The following is a 26,669-nucleotide window of genomic DNA, read 5'->3' as shown; positions in this document are numbered from 1 at the left end:
TTTTTCTAAGTAAGACTGCCAGAAAGTTAATATAAAATAAATATAATAGTAACTAGTCTTAAGCAAACTTTTAAAGATACAACCCCCTAAGTATAATTTTCATATTTCTCATTACTTTTATTTGCTCAGTCAAGCTTAAACTAAACCATGTGTTGTCTCCAGGTGTAACCAGAACCTTTCTTTCCACATGTCTCATCACTTTACCTTTAAATCTCTTTTAGGGTTGGCATATATTTTCAAGATTTCTAAGACATCTCATCTCATGTGTGTCAGTTTATACCTACTGGATAAGTTTTCAAGCCAAAATCACCAGACTCATTTGTCTGGTATCTAATCAGGAACTTCTCAAAACACTCTTTTCAGCCTTTTCCTTTCTCTGTTCCACAAAGCAGACACTGTAAAGTTTCAGCTATTGGGACTCAAGTTTTAAGCATAACTTTATTGTTGTTTAGTTGCTCAGTCATGTCTGACTCCTTGTGACCCCATGGACTATAGCCCACCAGGCTCCTTTGTCCATGGGATTTCTCAGCAAGAATACTGGAGTGAGTTACCATTCTCTTCTCCAGGGGATCTGCCCACCCCAAGGATTGAACCCACCTCTGCACTGGCAGGCAGATTCTTTACGACTAGTGTTACCTGGGAAGCCCACCTACAATTAATACATCTCTAGAGATCAGTCCTGAGTGCTCATTGGAAGGACTGATGTTGACGCTGAAACTCCCAATACTTTGACCACCTGATGCGAAGAGTTGACTCATTTGAAAAGACCCTGATGCTGGGAAAGATTGAGGGCAGGAGAAGAAGCGGATGACAGAGGATGAGATGGTTGGATGGCATCACCGACTCAATAGACATGAGTTTGGGTAAACTCTGAGAGTTGGTGATGGACAGGGAGGCCTGGCGTGCTGCGGTCCATGGGGTCACAAAGAGTCAGACATGACTGAGCGACTGAACTGAACTGAACTGAATACCAAAAAAAGAAATTAGTTATCTTCTCAAAGCCCTATCTATCAACAAACTTTACTCTCAATCCGTTTGATGTAGTGGTGTTACAGCTATCTGCTCCTATCACTATGAACATCAAACTCATTTTGGTGACACTCTTCACTCTGAAGACATTCACTTTTCATGCTAATCAATGAAGAGAATAGCTTTGTCCATTCCAACAGGTTTTTCCAGTTGCTAGCTACTTTGAAAATTTAGATTGAAATATAAATATTGATATGATAGCTACTTCCCAATATGTTCTTCATAATGGGACACTTATATACATAACTTTAGCGTTAGATTCTGACTCTCCATAAAATATAAAATTTAAGATTCAAAAGATGCTCTAGAGACCACTCAGTGCTAAGCTCCTATTTTTCACAAGTGAAAACTGAGTTCAGAAAAATTAAATGATCTGCCCAAGAGTCCTTGAAAGAGCCAGGTTCAGACTGGACCCTTAGCCAGCCCTCCTTTTTACTTGGCAAAGTTACCATTTTTTATACTAGAATAGTCTAAATATTTAAAAAAAGGAAACAGATGGGCTTTCAACAAATATTGCCATTGTTATCTCAAAACAGTGAAAACCCTTGGCCTGAAGGAGAAAATGTCCTTTTTAAATTTTATTAAGCAATAGGAAGTAATATTAAGTAATTCTTTTTAAAATAACCAGCACGCTTTCTATATAAATTTATTTTGGTGCTTCTGTTGTGCAATTAAGCCAAATGTGTTAATATTTTTGTTGAAGAAGAACAGGTTGGGGCCCACAGTAAGGTTTCCTAAGTCATAATTTTGGTCTGTGTGATATTAGCATGTTGCTCATGCCTGTGTCTGTTTCTTATGATGCTATAAGTCCTCTAGGTCAGCGAGGCAGTGCTGAATGAAAAGAGCCTTGAGCTAGGTGTCAGGAGTCTTGGCTTCCAGTCTGAGCAGCTACCTAGCTGTGGAACTTGGACAAGAACAATGAGCTGAAAAACAAAGAGGTTGACTAGGTAATCTTTAAGTTCTTTCAGCCCTAAACACCATTTATTATCCTAATCACAATCACTGAAACAAAAAGTAAACACATGAACATTTATGAAGTCTTAGGCTTACAGAACTTAAAAAATAGCAATTTATTCATACAATTACTGCCCCCGAATTTCTGCATTTTGTAAGTTCTATCCACAGAAAGGGTCCTTACATCATCTCAAGAATGATTTGTTTTTGCAAAAGCAAATTATAGGAATATATAAGAAAGACACAGTTCTGGAATTTTGATAAATATCTGTCAGCATGTCTTTGAATTATGTCTCATTCAAGGTGAGACAAGGTTATCCTTGAAAAGGTAAATGAAGATCCCTCCTTCTGTCCTTTAAAAACCAATTGAAAGTGCTAGTTGCTCAGTCTTGTCTGATTCTTTGCAACCCCATGGACGATAGCCCACCAGGCTCCTCTGTTCATGGAATTTTCCAGAGAAGAACACTGGAGTGGGTTGCCATTTCCTTTTCCAGGGGATCTTGCTGGCCCAGGGAGTGAACCCAAGTCTCCTACATTGCAGGCAGATTCTTTACCATCTGAGCTACTAGGGAAGTCCAAACCTATATCTAAATGAATTAGTGAAATATGGCATATCTAAAACAAACCCCTATTTTTCCAGAATTACTGGCTCATATCTACTCCTGTTTTTTTTTTTTCCCAATTGTGTCCACTCATCATGTGTATGAGGTGTGAACACAAAATTCACATCTGCACTCAGCACCCCAACAGAGCTGCCAGCAGTGCTAGATGGGGGTTCCTACACTGAGAATGGAAGAAGAATAAATGAACCATAGGTCCCTTCCAAGTGTAAGAGTTCATGATTCTCTATTCTTGAGTCCAAAATCTGAAAAGTTCATATTTCTGGTTGTGATAGATTACAAAAATGGTTCCAACTTTGTAGCCTTTGCCACACAACTCTGAAGGCCCCTCTCACAAAGCCTGAGACCCAGCCATTTGGCTGGCTTGGGTCCCTGGACATCAACGGATAGTGCAAGCAAAATTTGGAATGGGCTTGCAGTCTGGGGCTTGTTCTTGTCCACGCCTCAGCCATTACCATGAGAACATGCCCGGACAAGCCTGCTGGAGAATGGGAGACATGTGAAGCAAAACTGAGTCATCCCAGGAGCTCCAGCCAAAACAGCCAGCTGACCTCCAGACCTTGGAGGGAGCCCAGCCAATGCCAGCCTCTAGGCCATCTCCTTGACATGTGAGTAAGAGATGCTTCTTGTTGTCCTGCCACTGAGGTGTTGAGGTGAGGTTCTGCTATGCAGTAAAAGCTAACTCCTATACAGGTTTTAATTTCCAAGCAGATAGTCTTAATTAGAAAAACAGGACTCTTGACACTCAACCTATTCACAGCTCAACACTTAACAATGCACTTTCGGTTGTACTCATTCACTCTATTAAGTTGTGTATGCTACAACTATTTCTTGATTGTCTATTAGATGCAGGCACTGACCTAAGTGCTTGAAACGTCATCAGTGAACAAACAAGCATGTTTTATTTATTTGTAAGCTTCCATCTGGAGCTTATGTTTTAGGGAGACAGATATCAAATAATAAATCATTTGAAATTAATTATGTGATGTATTAAAAGGTGGAGATGCAGGATGGGGACATAGGGAAACTGAGAGAACTGCAGGATGCATGGGTGAAGCAAACTATCAATACAATGGTCAGGATAAACCTCACTGATAAATTGATAATGCAGCAGAATTTGAGAGAGGTTACACAGTTAGGTACACAAACATTCAGGGGAATGGCATTCCAGGGAGAAGGAAAAGCTAGAGTAAATGCTTCAAGACAGAAGTGTACCTGGCATTTAAGAATCTTCACATGGTCGGAGTAAAGGAAGCAGGATAGAGAGTAATAGGAAAAGAGATGAAAGAAGTAAGAAGAGGGAGGAGACAGGGTCTTCTGGCCACCGTAATGACATCAGCTGAGTGAACCAGGAAGCAATGCAAGGTTTTGAGAAGTGCTTTGGTTATTTGATTGCCCTGGTGGCTCAGACGGTACAAGCATCTGCCTACAATGCAGGAGACCCAGGTTCGATCCCTGGGTCAGGAAGATCTGCTGGAGAAGGAAATGGCAACCCACTCCAGTATTCTTGTCTGGAGAATCCCATGGACAGAGGAGCCAGGTAGGCTACAGTCCATGGGGTTGCAAAGAGTCAGACACGACTGAGCGACTTCACTTCACTTCTTTGATTATTTTCTATTTTTAACATATCTTTATAGGGAAAAAAAGATTACAGGGAAGCAAGGAAAAAAGCAAGTAGGACTTCAGCAATAAAGTGGGAGAAAGATGTTGTTTCAGACCAGAGTGGCAACAAGTGGTAGGGTGGTAAGAAGTGGTCAGAGTCCAAAAACATTTGAAGGCAGAGCCACCAGAACTTCCTGAATGTGAGGTATGGGAGAAAGAAAAGAGTTAAGGATAATTCAATTTTTGAGGTCTGAACAATTCAAAAGATAAAGTTACCAGCTAAGATGAGAAGGATCACAGATAAAGCATATTGGAGGATAAAGACAAGAAATTCAGGTTTGAACAAATTGAATTTGAGATATTTATTAGACACTCAAGTGAGGAAGACACATGAGAAATTGTAATATAGAAGTCATAAACTTGGGGGAAAGTCTAAGCTAAAGGTATAAACTGGACACATGTGCATGCTAAGTCACTTCAGTCGTGCCTGACTCTTTGCGACCTGTGGCCTGTAACCCACCAGGCTCCTCTCTCCATGGGATTCTCCAGGCAAGAATACTGGAGTGCGTGGCCATGCCCACCTCCAGGGAATCTTCCCAACCCAGGGATCTAACTTACGTCTTTTGCGTCTCCTGAATTGGCAGGCAGATTCTTTACCACTAGCACCACCTGGGAAGCCCATAAACTGGGCAGTCATCAGCATATACATGGTATTTAGAACCATGGGACTAGGTAATACCAAAGTGGAGTGAGAACAGAGAATAGAAGAGTTCCCTAGACTGAATCCCGGGCCACTCCAATACTAAGAGGTCGGGAAAGAAAATGAGAAACACCCAAAGATCTAGAGCAAGAGACAAATCGGGTAGAAGGGGGTAGAAAATACATTGTCCTGAAAGGTAAGTAAAATCAGCACATGAAGGAGAGAATTATCTACTGTGTCCAATGCTGCTAATCTATCAAGAGGAGGACTAGGAATTGACTGCTGGATATAACAGCTTGAAAGTCATTGGTAACTCTGATGGAAGAAATCACTAATCAGTAGGGCAATAGTCTTTGAACTGAGATGATCCCATCATATTCTGCCAAATTTTTAAGAAAGTTGCTTAGTCCACATTAAAAGAGCTGAAGGATAGAAACACTGGGATGACTGCTATATTGTTTCACTCACCTGAATTTATTCATCTTTAAGGTCCTGAATGTGATTCAGTATATTTCTTTGTTTGAAAATGAAAAAGGATAATAAGGAAGAAGTTTTGCATGAATTAATTATTCATAATATAAATTAGTAAAAGATATGTTTAATGTCATAAATATCTAAGTTGCTTCTTAAAACACCCAGAATCTCTTTGGTCAACAGCAATTCGCTTTCCCTTAACATTTTTCTTAAATCAATTCCTAAACATGAATTCTCAACCCTACCTTCTGAAAAAGCTTGGATTCACATGCAGATACAGTTCTCCCAAGAATTGTTGGACTATCCCTAGCAAGAAATTCACATTTACATTTTTAACTCATTGATTTGGTTCTCTGTTATTAACTTTAATAAACACTTGACTATTTTGGTAAAGAAAAATAGCCAGTGTAGGATTAAAAGAAACCTAATTTTCTGGACTGGAAGCCAATCCTATCAATGAAACTAATTATAATTACTCAGGACTATAATTATTAAGCTCAGAAAAACAGGAAACATTTTATTTTCCAGCTCTTCATTCGGCATCTCAGTTACTTGAGACACATAACATACATTTCTCCATCTATATTATTAGTATCTTATTTCCTCACTTTAAGACTGTAATGTTAGTTAAATTTATTTATTGTTTGGGAGTATTTCTCAAAATTAAACTGCAACATTGTCATCAAAGTAAATGGTAGTGACAATTATTACTTTATCTTAAAGTTCTTCTTAATATGTAAAAAGGAAATACGACCAGAATGGGCAGTGCATGAGTCTTGCACATCAATTAATTTCTGATGCCAATTTCCTCATCTGAAAAATGAAAACCTTTCCACCAACACACTTCTGAGTCTATGTGAGGAATTTTAGCCAGTTTGTGTAAATCTATGGCATCATAAAATGATGAAAAAAACAAATCCCACTCGTGAAGATATGCTCAGCATATGACACCAAAAAGTCAAAAGAAAAAGCAGATGTAGCTTAGCCAGGGTTCAACATTCTACAAAAGAATTAGATATTTATACCTAGTGCTAGTGATAAAATTGCCATTCTCCTCCTTCCCTCCACCCCCCCAAAAAAACACATCTGTGATAGGGATTATTTTTAGGATGGAAGATATACAGGCATACTTCATCTTGCTATACTTTGAAGATACTGTATTTTTCACAAGTTAAAGACTTGTGGTAACACAAGCAAGTCTATTAGTGCCATTTTTTTCAACAGCATTTACTCACTTTCTGTCTCTGGGTTCCTTTTTGGTAATTTTCATATTTCAAACTTTTTCTTTAATATTATATTTGTTATGGTGAACTGTAATCAGTGATTTTCAATGTCACTTTTATGACTCGCTAAAGACTCAGATCAAATTGGATAATAAAAAAGCAAGAGAATTTCAGAAAAACATCTACTTCTGCTTTACTGACTACACCAAAGCCTTTGACTGTGTGGATCACAGCAACCTGTGGAAAATTCTGAAAGAGATGGGAATACCAGACCACCAACTGGCCTCCTGAGAAATCTGTATGCAGGTCAAGAAGCAACAGTTAGAATTGCACATGGAACAACAGACTGGTTCCAAATTAGGAAAGGAGTTCTTCAAGGCTGTATTTTGTCACTTTGCTTATTTAACTTACATGCAGAGTACATCATGTGAAATGCTGGGCTGGATGAAGCAATAGCTAGAATCAAGATTGCTGGGAGAAATATCAATAACCTCAAATATGCAGATGACACCACCCTTAAGGCAGAAAGTGAAGAGGAACTAAAGAACTTCTTGATGAAAGGGAAAGAGGTGAAAAGACAGCCCTCAGATTGGGAGAAAATAATAGCAAATGAAGCAACAGACAAAGGATTAATCTCAAAAATATACAAGCAACTCCTGCAGCTCAACTCCAGAAAAATAAATGACCCAATCAAAAAATGGGCCAAAGAACTAAACAGACATTTCTCCAAAGAAGACATACAGATGGCTAACAAACACATGAAAAAGATGCTCAACATCACTCATTATTAGAGAAATGCAAATCAAAACCACAATGAGGTACCATTACATGCCAGTCAGGATGGCTGCTATCCAAAAGTCTACAAGCAATAAATGCTGGAGAAGGTGTGGAGAAAAGGGAACCCTCTTACACTGTTGGTGGGAATGCAAACTAGTACAGCCGCTATGGAGAACAGTGTGGAGATTTCTTAAAAAACTGAAAATAGAACTGCCATATGACCCAGCAATCCCACTTCTGGGCATACACACCAAGGAAACCAGATCTGAAAGAGACATGTGCACCCCAATGTTCATCGCAGCACTGTTTATAATAGCCAGGACATGGAAGCAACCTAGATGCCCATCAGCAGATGAATGGATAAGGAAGCTGTGGTACATATACACCATGGAATATTACTCAGCCATTAAAAAGAATTCATTTGAATCAGTTCTAATGAGATGGATGAAACTGGAGCCCATTATACAGAGTGAAGTAAGCCAGAAAGATAAAGAACATTACAGTATACTAACGCATATATATGGAATTTAGAAAGATGGTAATGATAACCCTATATGCAAAACAGAAAAAGAGACACAGATGTACAGAACAGACTTTTGGACTCTGTGGGAGAAGGCGAGGGTGGGATGTTTCAAGAGAACAGCATCGAAACATGTATATTATCTAGGGTGAAACAGATCACCAGCCCAGGCTGGATGCATGAGACAAGTGCTCGGGCCTGGTGCACTGGGAAGACCCAGAGGAATCGGGTGGAGAGGGAGGTGGGAGGGGGGATCGGGATGGGGAATACATATAAATCCATGGCTGATTCATGTCAATGTATGACAAAAACCACTACAATATTGTAAAGTAATTAGCCTCCAACTAATAAAAATAAATGAAAAAACAAATTAAAAAATTTAAAAAAATCAAATCAAAGCAAAATACCAGTGGTGGGCGGGGGAAGAAAGTGAAAGAGGAGAGTGAAAAAGTTGGCTTAAAGCTCAACATTTGGAAAACTAAGATCATGGTATCTGGTCCCATCACTTCATGGCAAATAGATGGGGAGACAATGGAAACAGTGGCGGGGGGGGTGCTCCAAAATCACTGCAGATGGTTAATGCAGCCATGAAATTAAAAGATGGTTGCTCCTTGGAAGAAAAGCTATGACCAACATAGAAAACATTAAAAAACAGAGACATTACTTTGCCAACAAAGGTCCATCTAGTCAAAGCTACAATTTTTCCAGTAGTCATATATGGATGTGAGAGTTGGACCATAAAGAAAGTTGAGCACTGAAGAACTGATGCTTCTGAACTGTGGTGTTGGAGAAGACTCCTGAGAGTCCCTTGGACTGCCAGATCAAACCAGTCAATCGTAAAGGAAATCAGTCCTGAATATTCATTGGAAGGACTGATGCTGAAACCGAACCTCCAATACTTTGGCCACCTGATGCGAAGAAATGACTCATTGGAAAAGACCCTGAGCTGGGAAAGACTGAAGGCAGGAGAAGGGAATGACAGAGCAACAGAGGATGATGGACTTGATGGACATGAGTTTGAGTAAGATCCAGGAGTTGTGATGGACAGCGAAGCCTGGTGTGCTGCAATCCATGGGGTCTCAAAGCGTCAGTCAAGACTGAGCAACTGAACTGAACTGAACTGAAAGGCTGAGAGGATGGCTAGCTTTTTTTTTTTTTTTTTAGCACTAATGTATTTCTTAATTGGGCTTCAGTGGTAAAGAATCCACTTGCAATGCAGGAGACATGGAGTAAACATCTTGGTCAGGAAGATCCCCTGGACAAGGAAATGGCAACCACTCTAGTAATCCTGCCTGGGAAATCGCAAGGAGGAAGAAGTCTGGTGGGCTACAGTCCACGGGGTTGTCGAAGAGTCAGAAGCAACTTAGTAACCAAATAACAACAAACATTTCTTAACTAGGTATGTACATTATTTTAGACAAAATACTATTATACACTTAATAGAGTAGAGTGTAGTGTAGACTATATCTTTTACATGCACTGGAAACCAAAAAAATTTTTTTTCTGTGACTCGCTTTATTGTGATATTTACCTCATCGTAGCGGTCTGGAACCAACCCTGAAATATCTCCAAGGGCTGCCTGTAACCACTAACTAACACTTGTGTGGTACTTTAATAAGTACTTCACAGGAATTGTGATCTTTACAAGAAACTTGTTAAGTACAAATTGTTTATTTTTATTTTACATCTGAGGATAATGAAACTCAATAAAAATGTTAACAGGATTGCTCAGCAAGTCTGAGGAAAAGCCAGTATTTGGACCAAGAATTCCATCTCTGAAGTTTTCCCCTTTCATCAAACCAAGATAGAAATGCCAAGTTCTTGTATAATAACATATACTTTGAAAGTCAGATGGTCTGAGTAACACTCTGGGTTGAACTAAACCCAGTAGTGACTGGCCAAAGCTCTGAGCTTCCACTGAACGATGGTCTTCCATTCTCATCTCTATCTTCCATCCTGGTCTTAACTTGCCTTAGGGACTTTTATTTGCCACTTGATGAGCAAACGTCCTCTTTGTATAGTGAGGGTACTGATGCAAGGGACTGGGTGTTTATTCATGTTTGCAGTCTCTGTAGTAGCTCACCCCTAAACAGTCCTAAACTAATAACTATTTAAATGAACTATGCCATTAATTTATGGGGAAGAAAATTCTTGAACACTCACTTTGTGACTTGTTTAGTGCTAGATCAGTAAACAGGACAGAGAGAGCAGCCCTCACCACTGTGGAGGTCATGAACGGATGTTGAACAACGAACAATAACAGTAACAAGAATTCAGGCAAGAGTTGTCTGCTGTGAAAGGGAGAATACAAGGGGCTAATGTAGAGTGAGGCAACAGGGGAAAAAAAGAAAGTGAAAGTCGCTCAGTCGTGTCCAACTCTTTGTGACCCCATAGACTATAGAGTCCATGGAATTCTCTAGGCCAGAACACTGGAGTGGGTAGCCTTTCCCTACTCCAGGGGATTTTCTCAACCCAGGGATCGAATCCAGGTCTCCCGCATTGCAGGTGGATTCTTTACCAGCTGAGCCACAAGGGAAGCCCAATGCAACAGACAGCCTCTCCCTAAAGAACAGATGTTTAATCTGCCACTTAAGGTTGAAGAGGAGGGAGACAGAGGAAAAGGAAAATGCAAGCTAGGCAGAGTAAACCAGCACTGGTACTATGATGCGCAAGAGCATCCCTTAAAGCACCTCTTAAATCCTGCATCCTACCAAACCATTTTGCCTCAGGACCAAATCTAACAATGATGTTGGGATTTTCAGGGTACAGCAGGTATCATAAGAGATTCAAATAATTTCTTTGTGTAGATAAACCATGCACTCTTTTGGATCTCTAAAAAATAATAAACATATTAAGCCTTGCTCTAAAAGTAAGGGATAAGTTTGTGGTTCTCTCTCTTTTATCTGAAATGAAACATTTTATTTCATATGTAGAGATTCAATATTATAATTGGTCTCTAGCGTGGTTCAGAAACTGGATTCTTGTGAAACCAGTAGGAAAACATTGTAAAGATTTACTTAGTCACAGCTGTTCTTTACAAGTAGTTTCTGATTTTATAGTTGGTTGTAACTGTACTTCCAGCTGTAAATTAAGTCTTTATTGGGTGGGATTTGGGGGTTACACAAGATGTTATAAGGTTATGTGTGCTAGCCCATAATTTAAAAGTAATATAAATTACATTGCTTTATGGCAAACACTATACACATAATTAAAATGAGATGTTCTCACAGTCTATGGTTTTATAATTTTAAAGCTTGCCATAAAACTTATACACATCTATAAACTGCCAGAAAGACACATGTTTTCATTTTATGTAGACGGCTACTAACAAATGCTAAGGAATCTTATGGGAAATTGTTATGGACTGAATTGTGTCTCCTCAAAAAAATCAAATTGAAGCCTTAACCCTAGTACTTCAAAACAGTACTAAATTTGGATATAGGCTCTTTAAAAATGTAATGAAGATTAAATGAGGCCCTAAGGATGGGGTCCTAATCCAACATGACTGGTGTCCCTAAAAGAAGAGAAAACACACACACATACACACACACCAGGGATACACACACAGAGAGAAAAAGGCCATGTGAGGGCAGAGAGAGAAGGGGACCATCTTCAACTAAGGGGAAAGGTCTAGGGTGAAACCAAACCTGCTAACAGCTTGATCTTGGACTTCCAGTCTTCAGAGCCATGAGATATCAATTTCTACGTTTAAGCCACCCAGTCTATAGATTTTGTTATAGCAGGATCAGAAAACTGATACAGTAGCAGACTAACACATATATATTTTGCAGCCATAAATATACATGTACAAGAATATGCATATGCACTTAGATTGGCTATGTGCAGTAATTATCCAAAGTCCCATTTGAAAACAGTGGGGAGATTTTTATTATGTCTTCGCATGTCAGATTTTTTGTTAGATTAAAAATGGGTATGCATAATTTATATTTATGCAGCCAGACTGTATCTGGATGTTAATTAGGAAAAACAGAATTGTTTCTATGAAGTGGGGTCAATGTATGGGTACCCTCAAAGGAAAAAAAAATGTCTTGGACCTATTTACAAGTTGATTATTCCGGCTTTTAGAGAGAATTTAAGAGGCTGGGCTTAATCTACCTATAATTGCCAAAGAAGAATATTAAACTTGGACTCACTCTTTCAAATTAAACTTTTTACATGTAGCTGTTATATTCCTGTCACTTATTAAGTCACCTTAAGAAGCTTTTTGTGAGTTTAATTAAGCCTGACTAATTCTCCAACAGTACAAAGAAAGAGGAATTCCTTAAATATTTAATCCCTTTATGACTCAAAGTGTCATTTTCTGAATGTGACTGCTAAATTCCTGGAATTAATTACCCTTTGAATTAAAGTTGCTTTTTCAGACTCTCAAGACATATAGTCACAGCTCACACAATGTGTAAATTCAACATTTCATCTGTTCATCAAGAGAATTTATTCCAAAGGTTATATTCAAAAATCTCAACCTAGTAGGTTTATTAATGACCTCTAACTAAGGGATCTTTGCCTATAAGCTCAATTATATAATCATCAAGCATGATTGCTGGTTTCTCCGCTGCCTCCCACTTTGTTCAAGTATTAATGAGTTAAAGGTTAGCTGTCCTCTGTCTGCACAATCACTAATCTTTGTCATGGCAACTTTGCTCTCCTTAACTGATCTCAGGCCTCCTCTCCAGAAAGCTTTCCCCATTATGCTCAGCAGGCAGCACCGTCAGAGGTCTGTCTCTCTTTGTGCATGCTGTGCAAAGTCGCTCAGTCATGTCCGACTCTTTGCCACCCCGTGGACTATAGCCCGCCAGGCTCCTCTGTCCATGGGATTCTCTAGGCAAGAATACTGGAGTGGGTTGCCATTTCCTCCTTCAGGGGATCTTCCCGAACCAGGGATCAAACCTGTGTCTCTTACATCTCCTGTATTGGCAGGTGGGTTCTTTACCACTAGTGCCACCTGGGAAGCCTTATATTATCCTAAAACACTGGATGCGCCCATTCCTTTATTTACACATTTCCTCTTTGTTCTCTCCCAGTATTTTGAAGGCTATTCAAGACTAAAAGTGCTCTTCAAAAGCAGATTCCAAAGAATACAAGGAGATCAATGAGGCAACCATATTTATGGGGCACCTAATACCCCCAGAACAAGACACTGGATTCCTGTATAGGAAACCTGGAAGACTGGATACATGAGGAGACAGAAAGCCATACATACACATAGAGACACAAGCACAAGTCCCAGCTACCTCGTGATGGTTTGTGCTTGGAAATCACTGCATTGTCCCCAGCACCACGCTAGACACTGAGATCATGGGAGCAGCTGGCTAACTCAACTTCTACAGAAGAAAGCTGCCTGTCAATTGAAATTCAAATTTCCTAAGGAATATGAAGGGATTGAAAGATTATAAATTAGCTCTTTGGCTTTTACATAGACAAGTCTCAACGAAGTGAAAGTTGCTTCCCAGATATCATGATCTACATTAGCAATATAAAACAGTAACTGAAAAATATTTCTAGAACAACTCATTAAGCAGTTTTCCTTTCCTTCCACCACCACCTCCCACACATCTTTGATTTTAAACATCATTATTTACATTAAAAATATGAAACACAAAATGGCATGCTCAAATTTCTTATTTTTTTAAGAACATGTGTTATAAAATACTTTCATTGCAAAGAAAAATAAGAATAGGAAAAAAATTAATTAGAAGAGAAATCACTCCACTCCCACAGTTACCAGAATGGAAACAGCCAGCAGTGGGTGATGGACAAGGACATCGTGGCAGGTGGGAAGGTGGGTGCCCTGGGTCCAAGGTACCTACCCCCTTTCATCATGCCCACTTCATAGCACTTTCGTAGCCGGCAGGCCTGACAGCTCTTCCTCCTATTTTTATCAATTGTGCACTGGTTGGTGGCCGGACACATGTAGTCATTATGTCCTATGAAAAGTAAGAGGACAGAATTAGTATTATTTCAGGAAATTTAGCTGGTCTGAATCTATAGGGAATCTACAGGGAAGCTGTCTAGAGGAGGTTTTCCATCATCACTTACTTGACTTTCCCATGTTGCTACCCTCAACCCATTGCTTTTTGAAGGGTTAAAAAAAAAAAAAAAAAAAACCACCTCTCCGAGACTGAATTTCTGCCTTTCCCACTTGCTTTGAGAGTTCTTTGTGAAAATTCACTTTGGTTCACATAGCCTATATTTGGGGGCATAATGTTTTATATATATTCACAAAGTTAAGCTTTCTTAGTAGATAACGTTTTGTTTGGTTGGTTGATTTTTTTTACTCAGGCCACCCATCAAAATTGTTGTCCCAATAAAGTCGTTAGAACTTTCAGACAGAGAGTTTCAAAACGCTCTTTCTTAAAATATAATTTAAAGATTCTTTAAGCAGCTCTACCTCAGATATGCAGATAACACCACCCTTATGGCAGAAAGTGAAGAACTAAAGAGCCTCTTGATGAAAGGGAAAGAGGAGAGTGGAAAAGTTAGCTTAAAACTCAACATTCAGAAAACTAAGATCATGGCATCTGGTCCCATCACTTCATGGCAAATAGATGGGGAAACAGTGGAAACAGTGGCTGACTTTATTTTTCTGGGCTCCAAAATCACTTCAGATGGCAATTGCAGCCATGAAATTAAAAGACGCTTACTCCTTGGAAGGAAAGTTATCACCAACCTAGACAGTATATTAAAAAGCAGAGACATAACTTTGCCAACAAAGGTCCATCTAGGCAAGGCTATGGTTTTTCCAGTGGTCATGTATGGATGTGAGAGTTGGACTGTAAAGAAAGCTGAGTGCAGAAGAATTGACGCTTTGGAACTGTGGTGTTGGAGAAGACTGTTGAGAGTCCCTTGGACTGCAAGGAGATCCATCCAGTCCATCTTAAAGGAGATCAGTCCTGGGTGTTCATTGGAAGGACTGATTTTGAAGCTGAAACTCCAATACTTTGGCCACTTGATGCAAAGAGCTGACTCATTTGAAAAGACCCTGATGCTGGGAAAGATTGAGGGCAGGAGGAGAAGGGGACAACAGAGGATGAGATGGTTGGATGGCATCACCAACTCAATGGACATGGGTTTGGGTGAACTCCGCAAGTTGGTGATGGACAGGGAGGCCTGGTGTGCTGCAGTTCATGGGGTCACAAAGAGTCAGACACGACTGAGCGACTGAACTGAACTGAACTGAACTAAGCAGCTCTCCAAATGCAGCACAGAACACCTAAATTTAAGTCAGGGATGGTAGACTGGGGCAGTGGCCAAGTTCATCCTTTAAATTAATAAATTTGTCCATCACTTACTAACTGAAGGACACTGAACAGGTTAGTTAATATCCCTAAATCACACTTCCCCACTCTAACCTAGAAAACACAATGGCACCCACTATATAACATCATATACATTATAATGTAAGACACATACTATGAGAACACATGTCCCAGTTAATTTTTAGCCTGGTGCCCTGGGTCTGGCAAACACTGAATGAATATTTAGTTGTTGCTGCTGCTGTTATTTCACTCTAAATCCTCTTTTTTTTCTCTTGTTTACTGAATCTCTCTCACTCAAAGGCTTCTTTCTCACTGGCTTTTATCACATCAGGCAGGTCTGTCCCACAGAAATGTTCCCCCTGAACCCACAACACTCGCCAACTTCTATCCTGCCCCTCCTTCTCAGCTCAGCTCCTCACAGATGTCTACACCAGAGGTCTTCTTCCTCCTTTTTCTCCTGCCTGCCTCAATCACATCCATCTGCTTTCCACTTTTGTTGCTCCACAAACATAGCTTCCTAGAAACCATCCATGACTTCAGTGGCTGAGTTCAACAGCCACTTTCAACCCACTTCATGCTTGACCCATCAGAAGAGTCTGACAGTTCCTCCTTCCCCTTGAAATATGCTTTCCCCTCGGCTTTTGTAACACAAAATGCTCCCAGCGCTCTCTTTACCTCCCAGGCTGGGGCTTCCCAGAGTTTGGAGATTTGCCTCCCTCCATCCAACAATAATCCAGAGATGCCTGGGGCTCAACATCCAGCCCTTTTCTCTTCCTGTGACCCTGAATTCTCCCACCAGAAAATTCTGCCCCACATCTACGGCTTTCATCGCCACTAAATGCAGATGACTCACAGACTTAAACTGCCACATGAAGTTTCTGCTCTAAGATTTGGAAGTCATCTCCATTCCTCTACCCATCAGAAGAAGTCTGTTGATAATGTGCAGAATATTAAATTTCACAAATCAAAAAGTATCATTAGCATAGTTATATAAAGAAGCCCTTTTATATAAGTCTAAATTCTTATACCTCTTTGGAAAACAACCAGAATTGAGACTAAATAGATGATATGTACAGTTTTTAAATGTGTTCCATTCACAAAAAAGGTAAGTGTATATGTGACCTTCTAATTCAGATTCTCTAAGTTTCTATTTTCTCATTTACTAAGGGCAAGCCAGAACATGTAGTGAAACTGCAGACCTCTTTGTTCTTTATTTAATTTAAGGGTCAGTCCAATTAAAGTAGGGTGCGGTGGGGAATTGACAAGAAATACTGGTCTCATAAAACTTGATTCTCTATCTTCAGATATACATTATAAAAGCCATTGTATAAACAAGCTTCAGATTAAATTAACATGTGCATCTTCCTCTATTGCATAATATGAAACAACAAACTAGTCAACAGAGTTGAAATTTTGTAACTTCAGTAAAAGACCACACACTGTCTCAAACACCCAAGCATAGTTATTATGTTTAGAATCTTCCCTATTAACAGAGACAAATTGAAGAGATAATAGATCTAGAAATAAAATTTACCTGGGCAGATGTAAACTCTAAGTAAAAGGTATATTCTTCTGACACGTCAAAGAAACTCTTAGTGTTTCATCTCCTATGATGTTTGTGCAGGACATGTTGACTTATTTTAACTCTTAAAAATAAGTTTATATTTAGCCTCAGAAGAAAACAGTCAACACTCATTTGAATAAAAAAATTACTTTGATTCAGTTTCTCTCCCAAAAGCCAGATGTTTTGCAAGCCAGAAGATGGGAGAACTGAATTGGGTTAGAAGTCACTTGGTTAAATCTTATGTTTGGATTGGCCAGGCATCATAGATATGTATCTTTACAAAACCAAATGAAGTTCTTGAACTAACATGTTTAATAGACAAAACATTCTGGGTTTGTACAATCAAATTCATCCCTTAACAAGAATTAAAATAGAGGCACAATAGAATCACAGTTGTAATGCCAACCTTTTGTGACAAAGCTGGGTTTTCTCCTGCCTAAACTACATTAAAATTTAGAATTGACAAATTGGCAACAAGAAATAATTAATAAGTATGTCTTTGATCTATACATTTAAAACAAATTTTTCTTAACCAAACGCCATTAACCACTATTTGTCAGTCTTCAACTTACATCAGAAAAAAGAAAAACAAAAATTTTTGTTCCCTAATGAGTATAATTTGGTCAAGATGTGTTCTTAAAGCAACTGATTTAAGTTTCTTTAAGAAGAAACTTCTGTTTAAGGGTTATTATTTGATCCTGTGAAAATATGCAAGAGAAAAATCTTACGGAAATCAAGTTCATTTAATACTCACAACAACTGTATTGATGAAACATACAGTGTCTGCCGAAGAGACTGAAGAACTCTGTGTACCTATGACCAAATCAGCCCAAAAGTTCCTCTTGTACAGAATATGAAGTGCAAGAGGACAGATCCATGATGTGAGCTGCAGGTGAAGGTTTGGAGAAATAATCTCATTATTGTCTTGGCTACAAAAAAAGAAAAACAAAGCCTTTGGGCTAATGCAGGGTTTGAATAATAGGAAGTCTAAGTCCGATGCCTGAAACAGGGCACTGGGGACAACTCAGAGGAATGGAATGGGGAGGGGGCTGGGAGGGGGGTTTGGGATGGGGGACACATGTACACCCGTGACTGATTCATGTCAATGTATGGCAAAAACCACCACGATATTGTAAAGTAATTAGCCTCCAATTGAAAAAAGTTAATTAATTTTAAAAAATGAAAAAAAAAAATAGGAAATGGGGAGGAGATGAGGCTAACGAACCATGAGCAGGCAGAGTGGGGAGAGGAATCACCAGGAATAACCTGTGAGCAGGAATCACCAGACTCACCCTCAGCTCTAGGGGCAACAGAAGGGTTAACACAGAGCTTCCCCCCAAGACTCTCTGGGATTCTTTCCCGTGACTTTTTCTTTTCCCTTTTCTTTTTATTTTCCCTCTTTCAGCTATTTTTGCATTATTATCAGCATAAAGAAAAGCCTATTAATTACAAAACAAAGCAATGGTCCATATTCAGAGAATGAAGAGAAATATAAAACCAGACCAAATTAAAACAAGGGCAATGTGGAGAAAAGGGAACCCTCAAGCTCTGTTGGTGGGAATGCAAACTGGTGCAGCCACCATGGAAAACACAGTGTGGGGGTTCCTCAAGATATTAAAATAGAGCTACCTTACAGTTCAGCAATACCACCTCTGGACATGTATGCAAAGAAAATGAAATCATTATCTTGAAATATCTGTACATGTTTACGGCAGCATTATTCACACTAGCCAAAGTATGGAAACAACCTATGTCTGCTGACAGATGAACGGATGAGGAGAATGTGCAACAGAGACTTCCCCTGTAGTCCAGTGGTGAAAACTCCATGCTATCAATGCAGAGAGTGCAGGTTCAATCCCTGGTGGGGGAACTAAAATTTCACATGCCACAGGACATGGCGATAAAAAGATGAAAAAATAGAAAATGTGGAATACTCTCTGCCCTTATAGGTGCACTGGGAAGACCCAGAAGGATGGGATGGGGAGGGAGGCGGGAGGGGGGATCAGGATGGGGAACACATGTAAATCCATGACTGATTCATGTCAATGTATGGCAAAAACCACTACAATATTGTAAAGTAATTAGCCTCCAACTAATAAAAATAAATGAAAATAAATAAATAAATAAAAATACTCTCATTTTCAACAATATGGATGAGCCTGGATGGGAGGTGGGGGTGGAGGGTGTTAAATTAAATGAAACAAGCCAGACAGAGAAAGATAAATACTGCATGGTATCACTTATATGTGGAACCTAGAAAAAAGTCAAACTCATAGAAACAGAATGGAAAAGTGATTGCCAGAGACCAGAGGAGAGAGAAATGGGGAGAAGCTGGTAAAAGAGAACAAACTTTCAGTTATAAGATGAATAAGGTCTCCAGATTTAATGTACAATATGGTGACTATAGTTGATAGTGCTGTTTCTTGTTGAACTGAAATTTTCTCAGAGAGTACAACTGAAATATCCTCACAAAAAGGAAAAAAAATAACACAAAAATAAAAAGTAAATATATGAGGTGAAGGATGTGTTAACTAATTCAAAGGAGAGAAATCCTTTCACAAAGCATACGTATCATACAATCACAATGCACATTTTAAATATCTCACAATTTTCTTTGTCAATTATACTTCAATAAAGCTGAAAAATTAAAACAAGCAGTAGCCTGAGAAGAATTTAATAGTGTATATATTTCCCTTGGTCACCCTTGGCCCTCAGTACATTCTGGACCAAATCTCTTTACTAAGCTTCACATTTATATCCACCTACCCCCAGTTCATTTACTTATTTTTAAAAAAATTTTTAAACAAATTGAAGTATAGTTGATTTACAATGTTGTGCCAACCCCTGTCCATTTAGACTCAACTATCTCACAGACTTTTCAAGAGGGATGTGTCCCAAACATAACTGACCATCCTCTTTCCTCACCCACCTGTTCCTCTTCGCCACCACACCATGAAGCCTGAAACATGGGTGTTGTTCTCAACTCTACCCTCTTCCTCACTCAACGCCCCCTCCCCCAACACACACACACCTATTAAATCCGTTAAAGTTATTTTTCAGAGCAAAATCCATTTTGTCCCAGACCTGTCATCACTGCCGTAACCGCTATCACTTCCTGCCTGCCCCACCCCCCCAACCTCTAGTCTTCATTGCCAGTCATGACCCACCATTTTGCCAAAAGCATCTTTCTAAAATCACACACCACCATGACCCTATCCTGCTGTAACAATCTGATGCTCCCACGGCTCGAATGATAAAATCTAAAAGTCTCAAGACAGCTCACCAAGCCGTTCCTGACCAGCCCTTACCTCCTCTCCTAGTTTTATCCCTCGCCACCCTCCAAGTCACATCCCCGTTCTAGCTGAGTCTCTCTGTTCAAACACTCCGTTTGCCTTCTAAACCCCAGGACTTTGCACGTGCCTGTTTCTCTGGTGGGAACACACTTTTCCTACTCTTCACCCAACTGACTCCCACTCATATTTCAGGTGTCAGTCAGATAGCGGTCCTCTCGGAAATTCTTTCTGGCCCTCCAGCGATGTCTGCCTTTCTCTAATAATACCTACTATTGCACTTTAATTGCCATTTCAAACCTCAGGTCACTTTGCTCTGACAAGGAATGGATGACATCTGTCTCATCTGTCACCAGTTACTCTGTGCCCAGCACATTTTCAGGCACACAGTGGGGCTCAACCAGTATCTGCTACCTGAACAAAATGGAATCACTAAGCTCTGCGTTGTGTCTCCCTCACCCTCCCAACCCCCTTCATGGAGCATTTGCCTCCTGGGGAGGCAAAACTTAGGTCCATAAAAACAAGACTTGGTCCTAAGGAGCAAGTCTGCTCTTCAACACTGGATTCGACCAGACATTAACATAGAGGAGCAGTTCTTCACAGATGCCACAGGTCAGGAAGTGAGAAGTAAGATCTTGGATTACCCATGAATTATTTCCACCACTATTTCTGTTCTGATGCCTTGCTGGTTTTCTAAGATGAGCATATTTTATGACTGCCCACAAATTAAAAATCCACATATTCTAATCATTTCAAAGCTTGTTCTTTATAGACACGCCTTTGTGAATTTAAATGTTATTTTTTCCTCTAATATATTGGGTGCAGCTTAATACAGTTCATTTTACAAATAGTGATTTCTTTTCAGTGTTTTAACTTGTTTTGAACTTCTACTTTATGACTTTTCTGAAATTCAGTCCTACAAGGTGATTAACAATTTTTTTCCACTCATTTCCCCCCTCCACTGCCATGACCAAGAAAAAAAGAGAGAGAGAGAAAAAAAAAAAAACAGATTTAGCTGAGAAAATAATGGGCCTCTTTTATTATTTCCTAAAGAAAATTAAAATCCTTAGAAATGAATTGTTAATTATTAGTGTGGAAGGAGGCACACCTTAATTGAAGGGTTTCCTGCATATAAAATACATGGACTCTTCAGTAATTGAAGCTAATATACAAAGGATACTACTCATGGCTTACCAGTTGAAAATAAAGACACTTCAAATATTTGCTTCAATCATATTACATAAATCAGAACATCAATTTGCCTCAATAGCAGTTCCAAGATATGTATGTAGTATAATTACTTTTTCTTCTTCTACTTTCTAATTTGTGGAATCAGAAGTTGTACTTGAATTGTCCTTTCCAACTGTTTCTCTTACAGACACATTTCAAAGTCTGAAGAAAGCACACATACAGATTTAAGTCATAACCAGAAAACTTTAAACTACACATCAACTCTTATTTTATGATTTTTTTTTAATAAATGAGCTCAATAAGATATACACAGTACTCTGCGGGGGGGGGGGGGAAATGCATTAAAATCAAGAAGACTCTGATGAGGTCAGGCAAAAAGTCAAATATGGAAGGTAGTGAAAGGTAAGGAATAAGCACTTAACATTTTTTATCTCACGTATGAGCATTTAACTAATTATTCATATTTTTAAGATATGAAGATGAATTCTCAAAGATAATCTCCAGTGTTTAAGCAACCACAAATCCAAAAAAGGCCCAAATATAGCCAATCCTATTTAAAAGCCTCATTGGAAGGTTCCAACAAAATAGTATTTCATTTTCAAAGTCCTGTTCTTTTATACCTGGTTAATCCATAAATTTAGCTAACATCTATAAAGCTTAGTTAGCTTTAGAGTCTTTTCATTAAAGGCTTTCACTGACTATTTGCATAAAATTAACTAGCATTTATTAAAATCTGAAGTATCCAAGAGCCATACACAAACTAAGGTGCCAAATAAGATGGCAAAATCAGTATTTCTTTCTCCTTCTAAGAATCCACATGCACTTATACAGTTTCAAATTTTATAGGAATCACATCAATGTGATACATGCATGGCCCAAAGGAAGCCTCTAACTTTTCATTTTATCAGTGAAAGATGGTATTTTTCTTGAGGTGTTCAGATACAGAAAACATGTCAAAATACAGTTTTGAGATTTAGCACTGGGAAAATAAGGGTTTGACCATGAATTTTCAAAGCACTGAAAATAAACAAGCAACCACTTCGACCTGAGAGGAGGCCTTCAGGCACTGCCCCTCCTCAGTTTCTTCATTTCACACTCATTCATGAGACTGTCTGACAAAACAGCCTAGAGACTAAGAAAACTGATCCATTTCAGTACTGACTGGGCTCCCCTGGTTGCTCAGACAGTAAAGAATGCGCCTGCAATGCAGGACACTGGTACTGACTATGATGCACCAGGCACTGTGTTATACATGGATTAGTTCATTCAATTCCCCAGCAACTCTATGAGGAAGGGATTATATCAATCTCCATTTTACAGATGCAAAACTATGATAAATGTTATAAACTCTGTTCAAAACCACACAGCAAGCAAGCGGCACAGACAGGTTTTAAAGCAAAGTCTCCCTATTCCAGAGATTGAACTCATGCATACGTGGAGAGCTCAACATCCCAAAAGGGCAAGACCTTCACTGGGGAACTGTATATCTACTTTCCAGAGGCAATAATGATCGGATTCTCTGCAGCTGGTGGAGCACTGTATGTTCTCCTTCTTAGGTAGCTCATGCATGAGGAAGTGAAAAGTGAGGAATTAACAGAACCAATGTTATTGTCTTCTATTTAATACATCTGCAAGAAAAAGACTGTGCAAGGCCAAACCAATATTGAATTCTTTTGGCAATAACATTTGACTTAGATGATTGGGATGAAATGAATGGTCCAACTCTTTTGGACATGAGTGTACAGAGGAAGAGAAATCTAACCCTCCCTTACACTCCAAGGAAAACACTGACTTCCTGTATTATCGCCATCTACTCCAACCCTGAGTCAGGACTGAAGCTTGATCTCTGCTTAGCAGTCTCCCGCACACTCATATACTGTGACCAAAGGAAAGAAGTGTTACAAGAGTTGCTGGGTAGCACTGAAGAATCAGTCCAAACATCGATGTTGTTGGGATCTACCAGCAAAGGGGAAAAGAAGACTGGCAGGGAATCTGTTGTCAAAATGAAAGTTCAAAAGAGTTTTTAATGAAAATGGGGGTGTATGATTTTCACTAAAAAATGAAGAATTTAAAACTATTCAAAGTCATACCAAGGGAAAAAAATCATACCAAAATATGCACTAATCATCTCTGAGTAGTAAAGTAGATGAAGCAGAGAGAAATGTGAAGAGGTTTGAAATAGCTTTGCAAATTCTTAGGGCTAAAGAAGAGGAGGAAGAAGTCAAAGATACTCGCGGTTTGTACCAGTGTGTCTTGAAATCTATTCTATTAATTAGTAAGAGGATCTGATTTTGGAGGCAGGTGGGAAAAAGAGGTATAGAACAAGTTTAAACACACTGTATTTAAGATTTCAGTTGCATACCAATAAACAACTACCAAGCAAGCTATTACAAATGCAGTACTGAAGCTTGGGAGGCAAGTCAAAAGGAAGCTGGAAGTTATATAATCCAGAAATTCTACTTTCAGGTATGTGCCCAAAAGAACTAAAAGCAGACTCAAAGAGATATTTGTACACCCATGTTCACAGAAGCATGATTCACTACAGCCGATGAGTGGAAACAATCCAGAAGTCCATTAATAGACAAATGGATAAACAAAATGTGGTATATGTAGCAATCCTCCCACCGTTCACAGAGGATAAGTTCCAAGAACCCCAGCGGGTGCCTGAACCACAGATAGTATATACACCATGCTTTTTTTTTTTTTTAACATACATTCAAATCTATGATAAAACTTAATTTATAAATTAGGCCCAGTAAGAGAATACCCAAATTACTAGCACCGATATTCTTGCTCTTTAGAACCATTATTAGGTACAATAAGAGTTACTCAAACACAAGTACCACAGTACCTCGACAGTCAACCTGATATGCCAGATGACTGCTGAGTGACTAACAGTGGGATACACTAGATAAAGGGAAGATTCACATCACTGGGCAGGACAAAGTTGGACAGCAAAACAGTTCATCTCATTACTCACAACTACATACAACTTAAAACTTGTGAATTGTTTATTTCTGGAACTTTCTGTTTAATATTTCCAGACCAAGGTTAACCACAGAGATATCTGAAACCAAGGAAAGTAAAATTGCAGATAAGGAGGGACTGCTATACATAGAATGGAGTTATATTCAAGCTTAAAAAGGAAGATTTTTTTAAATTTTTATTTTATATTGGAATATAGTTGATTTAGTGTTGTGTTAGTTTGTGGTGTATAGCAAAGTTATTTAGGTATACATATATAAAATTCTATTCCTTTTCAGATTCTTTTTCCATATTATAGAGAATTAAGTAGAATTCCCTGTGCTATGCAGCAGGTCCCTGCTGATTATCAATTTTATATAGTGTATATATGTTAATCCCAACCTCATAATCTATCCCTGCCTCCCACCTTTCCCCTTTACTAACCATAAATTTGTTTTCTAAGTCTATAAGTCTGTTTCCACTTTGTAAATACATTCATCTGTATTATTTTTTTTAAAGATTCTGCATATAAGCAGTATCATATATTTTTCTTCCTCTGTCTGACTTACTTCACTTAGTATGATAATCCCTAGGTCCATCCATGTTGCTGCAAATGGCATTATTTCTTTTTATTTTATGGCCAAGTAGTAGTTCATTGTTTATATGTACTACATCTTTTTTACCCAGTCATCTGTTGGACATTTAGGTTGCTCCCATGTCCTGGCTATTGTAAACAGTGCTGCAGTGAACATGGGAGCATATCTCTTTTACGATTTTCTCTGGCTATATGCCCAGGCTTGGGATTGCTAGATCATATTGCAACTCTATTTTTAGTTTTTTAAAAAACCTCCATATTGTTTTCCATAGTGGCTGCACAAATTTGCATTTCCACCAACAATGTAAGAGGGTTTCTTTTTCTCCATTTATTGTTTGCAGATTTTTGATGATGGCCATTCTGACAGGTGTCAGGTGATACCTCATTATAGTTTTGATTTGCATTTCTATAATTAACAATGTTGAGCATCTTTCCATGTACTTTTTGGCCATCTGTATGTTTTCTATTGAGAAAAGTCTATTTAGATCTTCTGCCCGTTTTTTTTTGTTTGTTTGTTTTTTTGTTTTTTTTTTGCTTGGGTTTTTTGTTCTTTTTGATATTGAGCTGCATGAGCTATTTATGTATTCTGGAAATTAACCCCTTGTCAGTTCCATCATTTGCATATATTTTCTCCCATTCTATGTGTTGTCTTTCCATTTTGTTTGTTTTCCTTTGTTGTACAAAAGCTTCTAAGTTTAACTAGGTCCAATTTTTTGTTTTTATATTTTTATTTTCATTACTCTAGGAGGTAGATCTAAAAAGGTATTGCTGCAATTTACATCAAAGACTTCTGCCTATATTTTCCTCTAAGAGTTTTATATAGTATCTGGCTTTATATTTAGATCTTTAATTCATTTTGAGTTTATTTTTGTGTACAGTGTTAGAGAATGTTTTAATTCTTTTACATGTGCCTGTCCAGTTTTTCCAGCACCACTTATTGAAGAGATTGTCTTTTCTTCATTGTATATTCCTGCCTCCTTTGTTGTAGGCTAGTTAACCATAGGTGTGTGGGTTTGTTTCTGGGCTTTCTAACCTATTCTATTGATCTATAAGTCTGTCATTATGCCAGTACCATAATGTTTTTCTTACTGTAGTTTTATAGTATAGTCAGGGAGCCTGATTCCTCCAACTCTGCTTTTCTTTCTCAAGATTACTTTGGCTATTCTGGCTCTTTTGTGTTTCCATACAAATTTTAATATTTTTTATTATACATCTGAAAAAAAATGCTATTGGTAACTTGACAGTGATTATATTGAATCTGTACATTGCCTTGAGTAGTATAGTCATTTTGACAATATTGATTCTTCCAAAGCAAGAACATGGCATATCTTTCCATCTGTTGTGTTATCTTCAATTTCTTTCATCAGGCTCTTATAGTTTTCAGAGTACAGGTCTTTTGTCTCCTTATGTAGATTTATTCCTAGGTATTTTATTTTATTTTTTTTTATACAATGGTAAATGGAATTGTTTCTCTAATTTCTCTTTCTGATCTTTCTTTGTTAGTGTACAGAAATTCAACAGATTTCTGTGTAATAATTTTGTATCCTGCATTAATAAGCTCTAGTACTTTGCTGCTAGCATCTTTAGGATTTTCAATGTATAGTATCATGTCATCTGCAAACAGTGACAATTTTACTTCTTTTCCAATTTGGATCCCTTTTATTTTTCTTCTCTGACTGCAGTATTATTTCTAATAGCCAAGATATGGATACAAGCTAAGGTGCCCATTAATGGATGAATGTATAAAGAAGAGGTGATGTATATATACAATGGAATATTACTCAGCCATAAAAAGATGAAATCTTGCCATCTGCGACAACATGTATGGACCTTGAGGGTATTATGCTAAGTGAAATAATTCAGACAGAAGTACAAATATCATATGATCT

At 38.5% G+C, this 26,669-nt stretch overlaps 1 protein-coding gene across 4 annotated transcripts in view; it reads right to left on the bottom strand.

Moving 5' to 3' along the window:
• The window catches only part of ESR1 (estrogen receptor 1), a 272,302-nt gene that overhangs the window by 182,796 nt on the left and 62,837 nt on the right, over nucleotides 1-26,669 (bottom strand). For 3 of the 4 annotated variants that reach the window (XM_043457166.1, XM_043457167.1, XM_043457169.1), the window contains one exon: nucleotides 13,728-13,844. The exons of the other annotated variant lie outside the window; for it this stretch is intronic. In XM_043457166.1, the coding sequence (XP_043313101.1) occupies nucleotides 13,728-13,844 (117 nt within the window). The remainder of the gene's footprint in view (nucleotides 1-13,727; nucleotides 13,845-26,669) is intronic. 4 annotated transcript variants of the gene reach the window in all.

The sequence above is a fragment of the Cervus canadensis genome, chromosome 33, assembly GCF_019320065.1.
Source record: "Cervus canadensis isolate Bull #8, Minnesota chromosome 33, ASM1932006v1, whole genome shotgun sequence".
In the NCBI taxonomy this organism is placed as follows: Eukaryota; Metazoa; Chordata; class Mammalia; order Artiodactyla; family Cervidae; genus Cervus; species Cervus canadensis.
The sequence above is the reverse complement of the archived record's forward strand: the minus strand, read 5'-3'. Positions and strand labels throughout refer to the sequence as shown.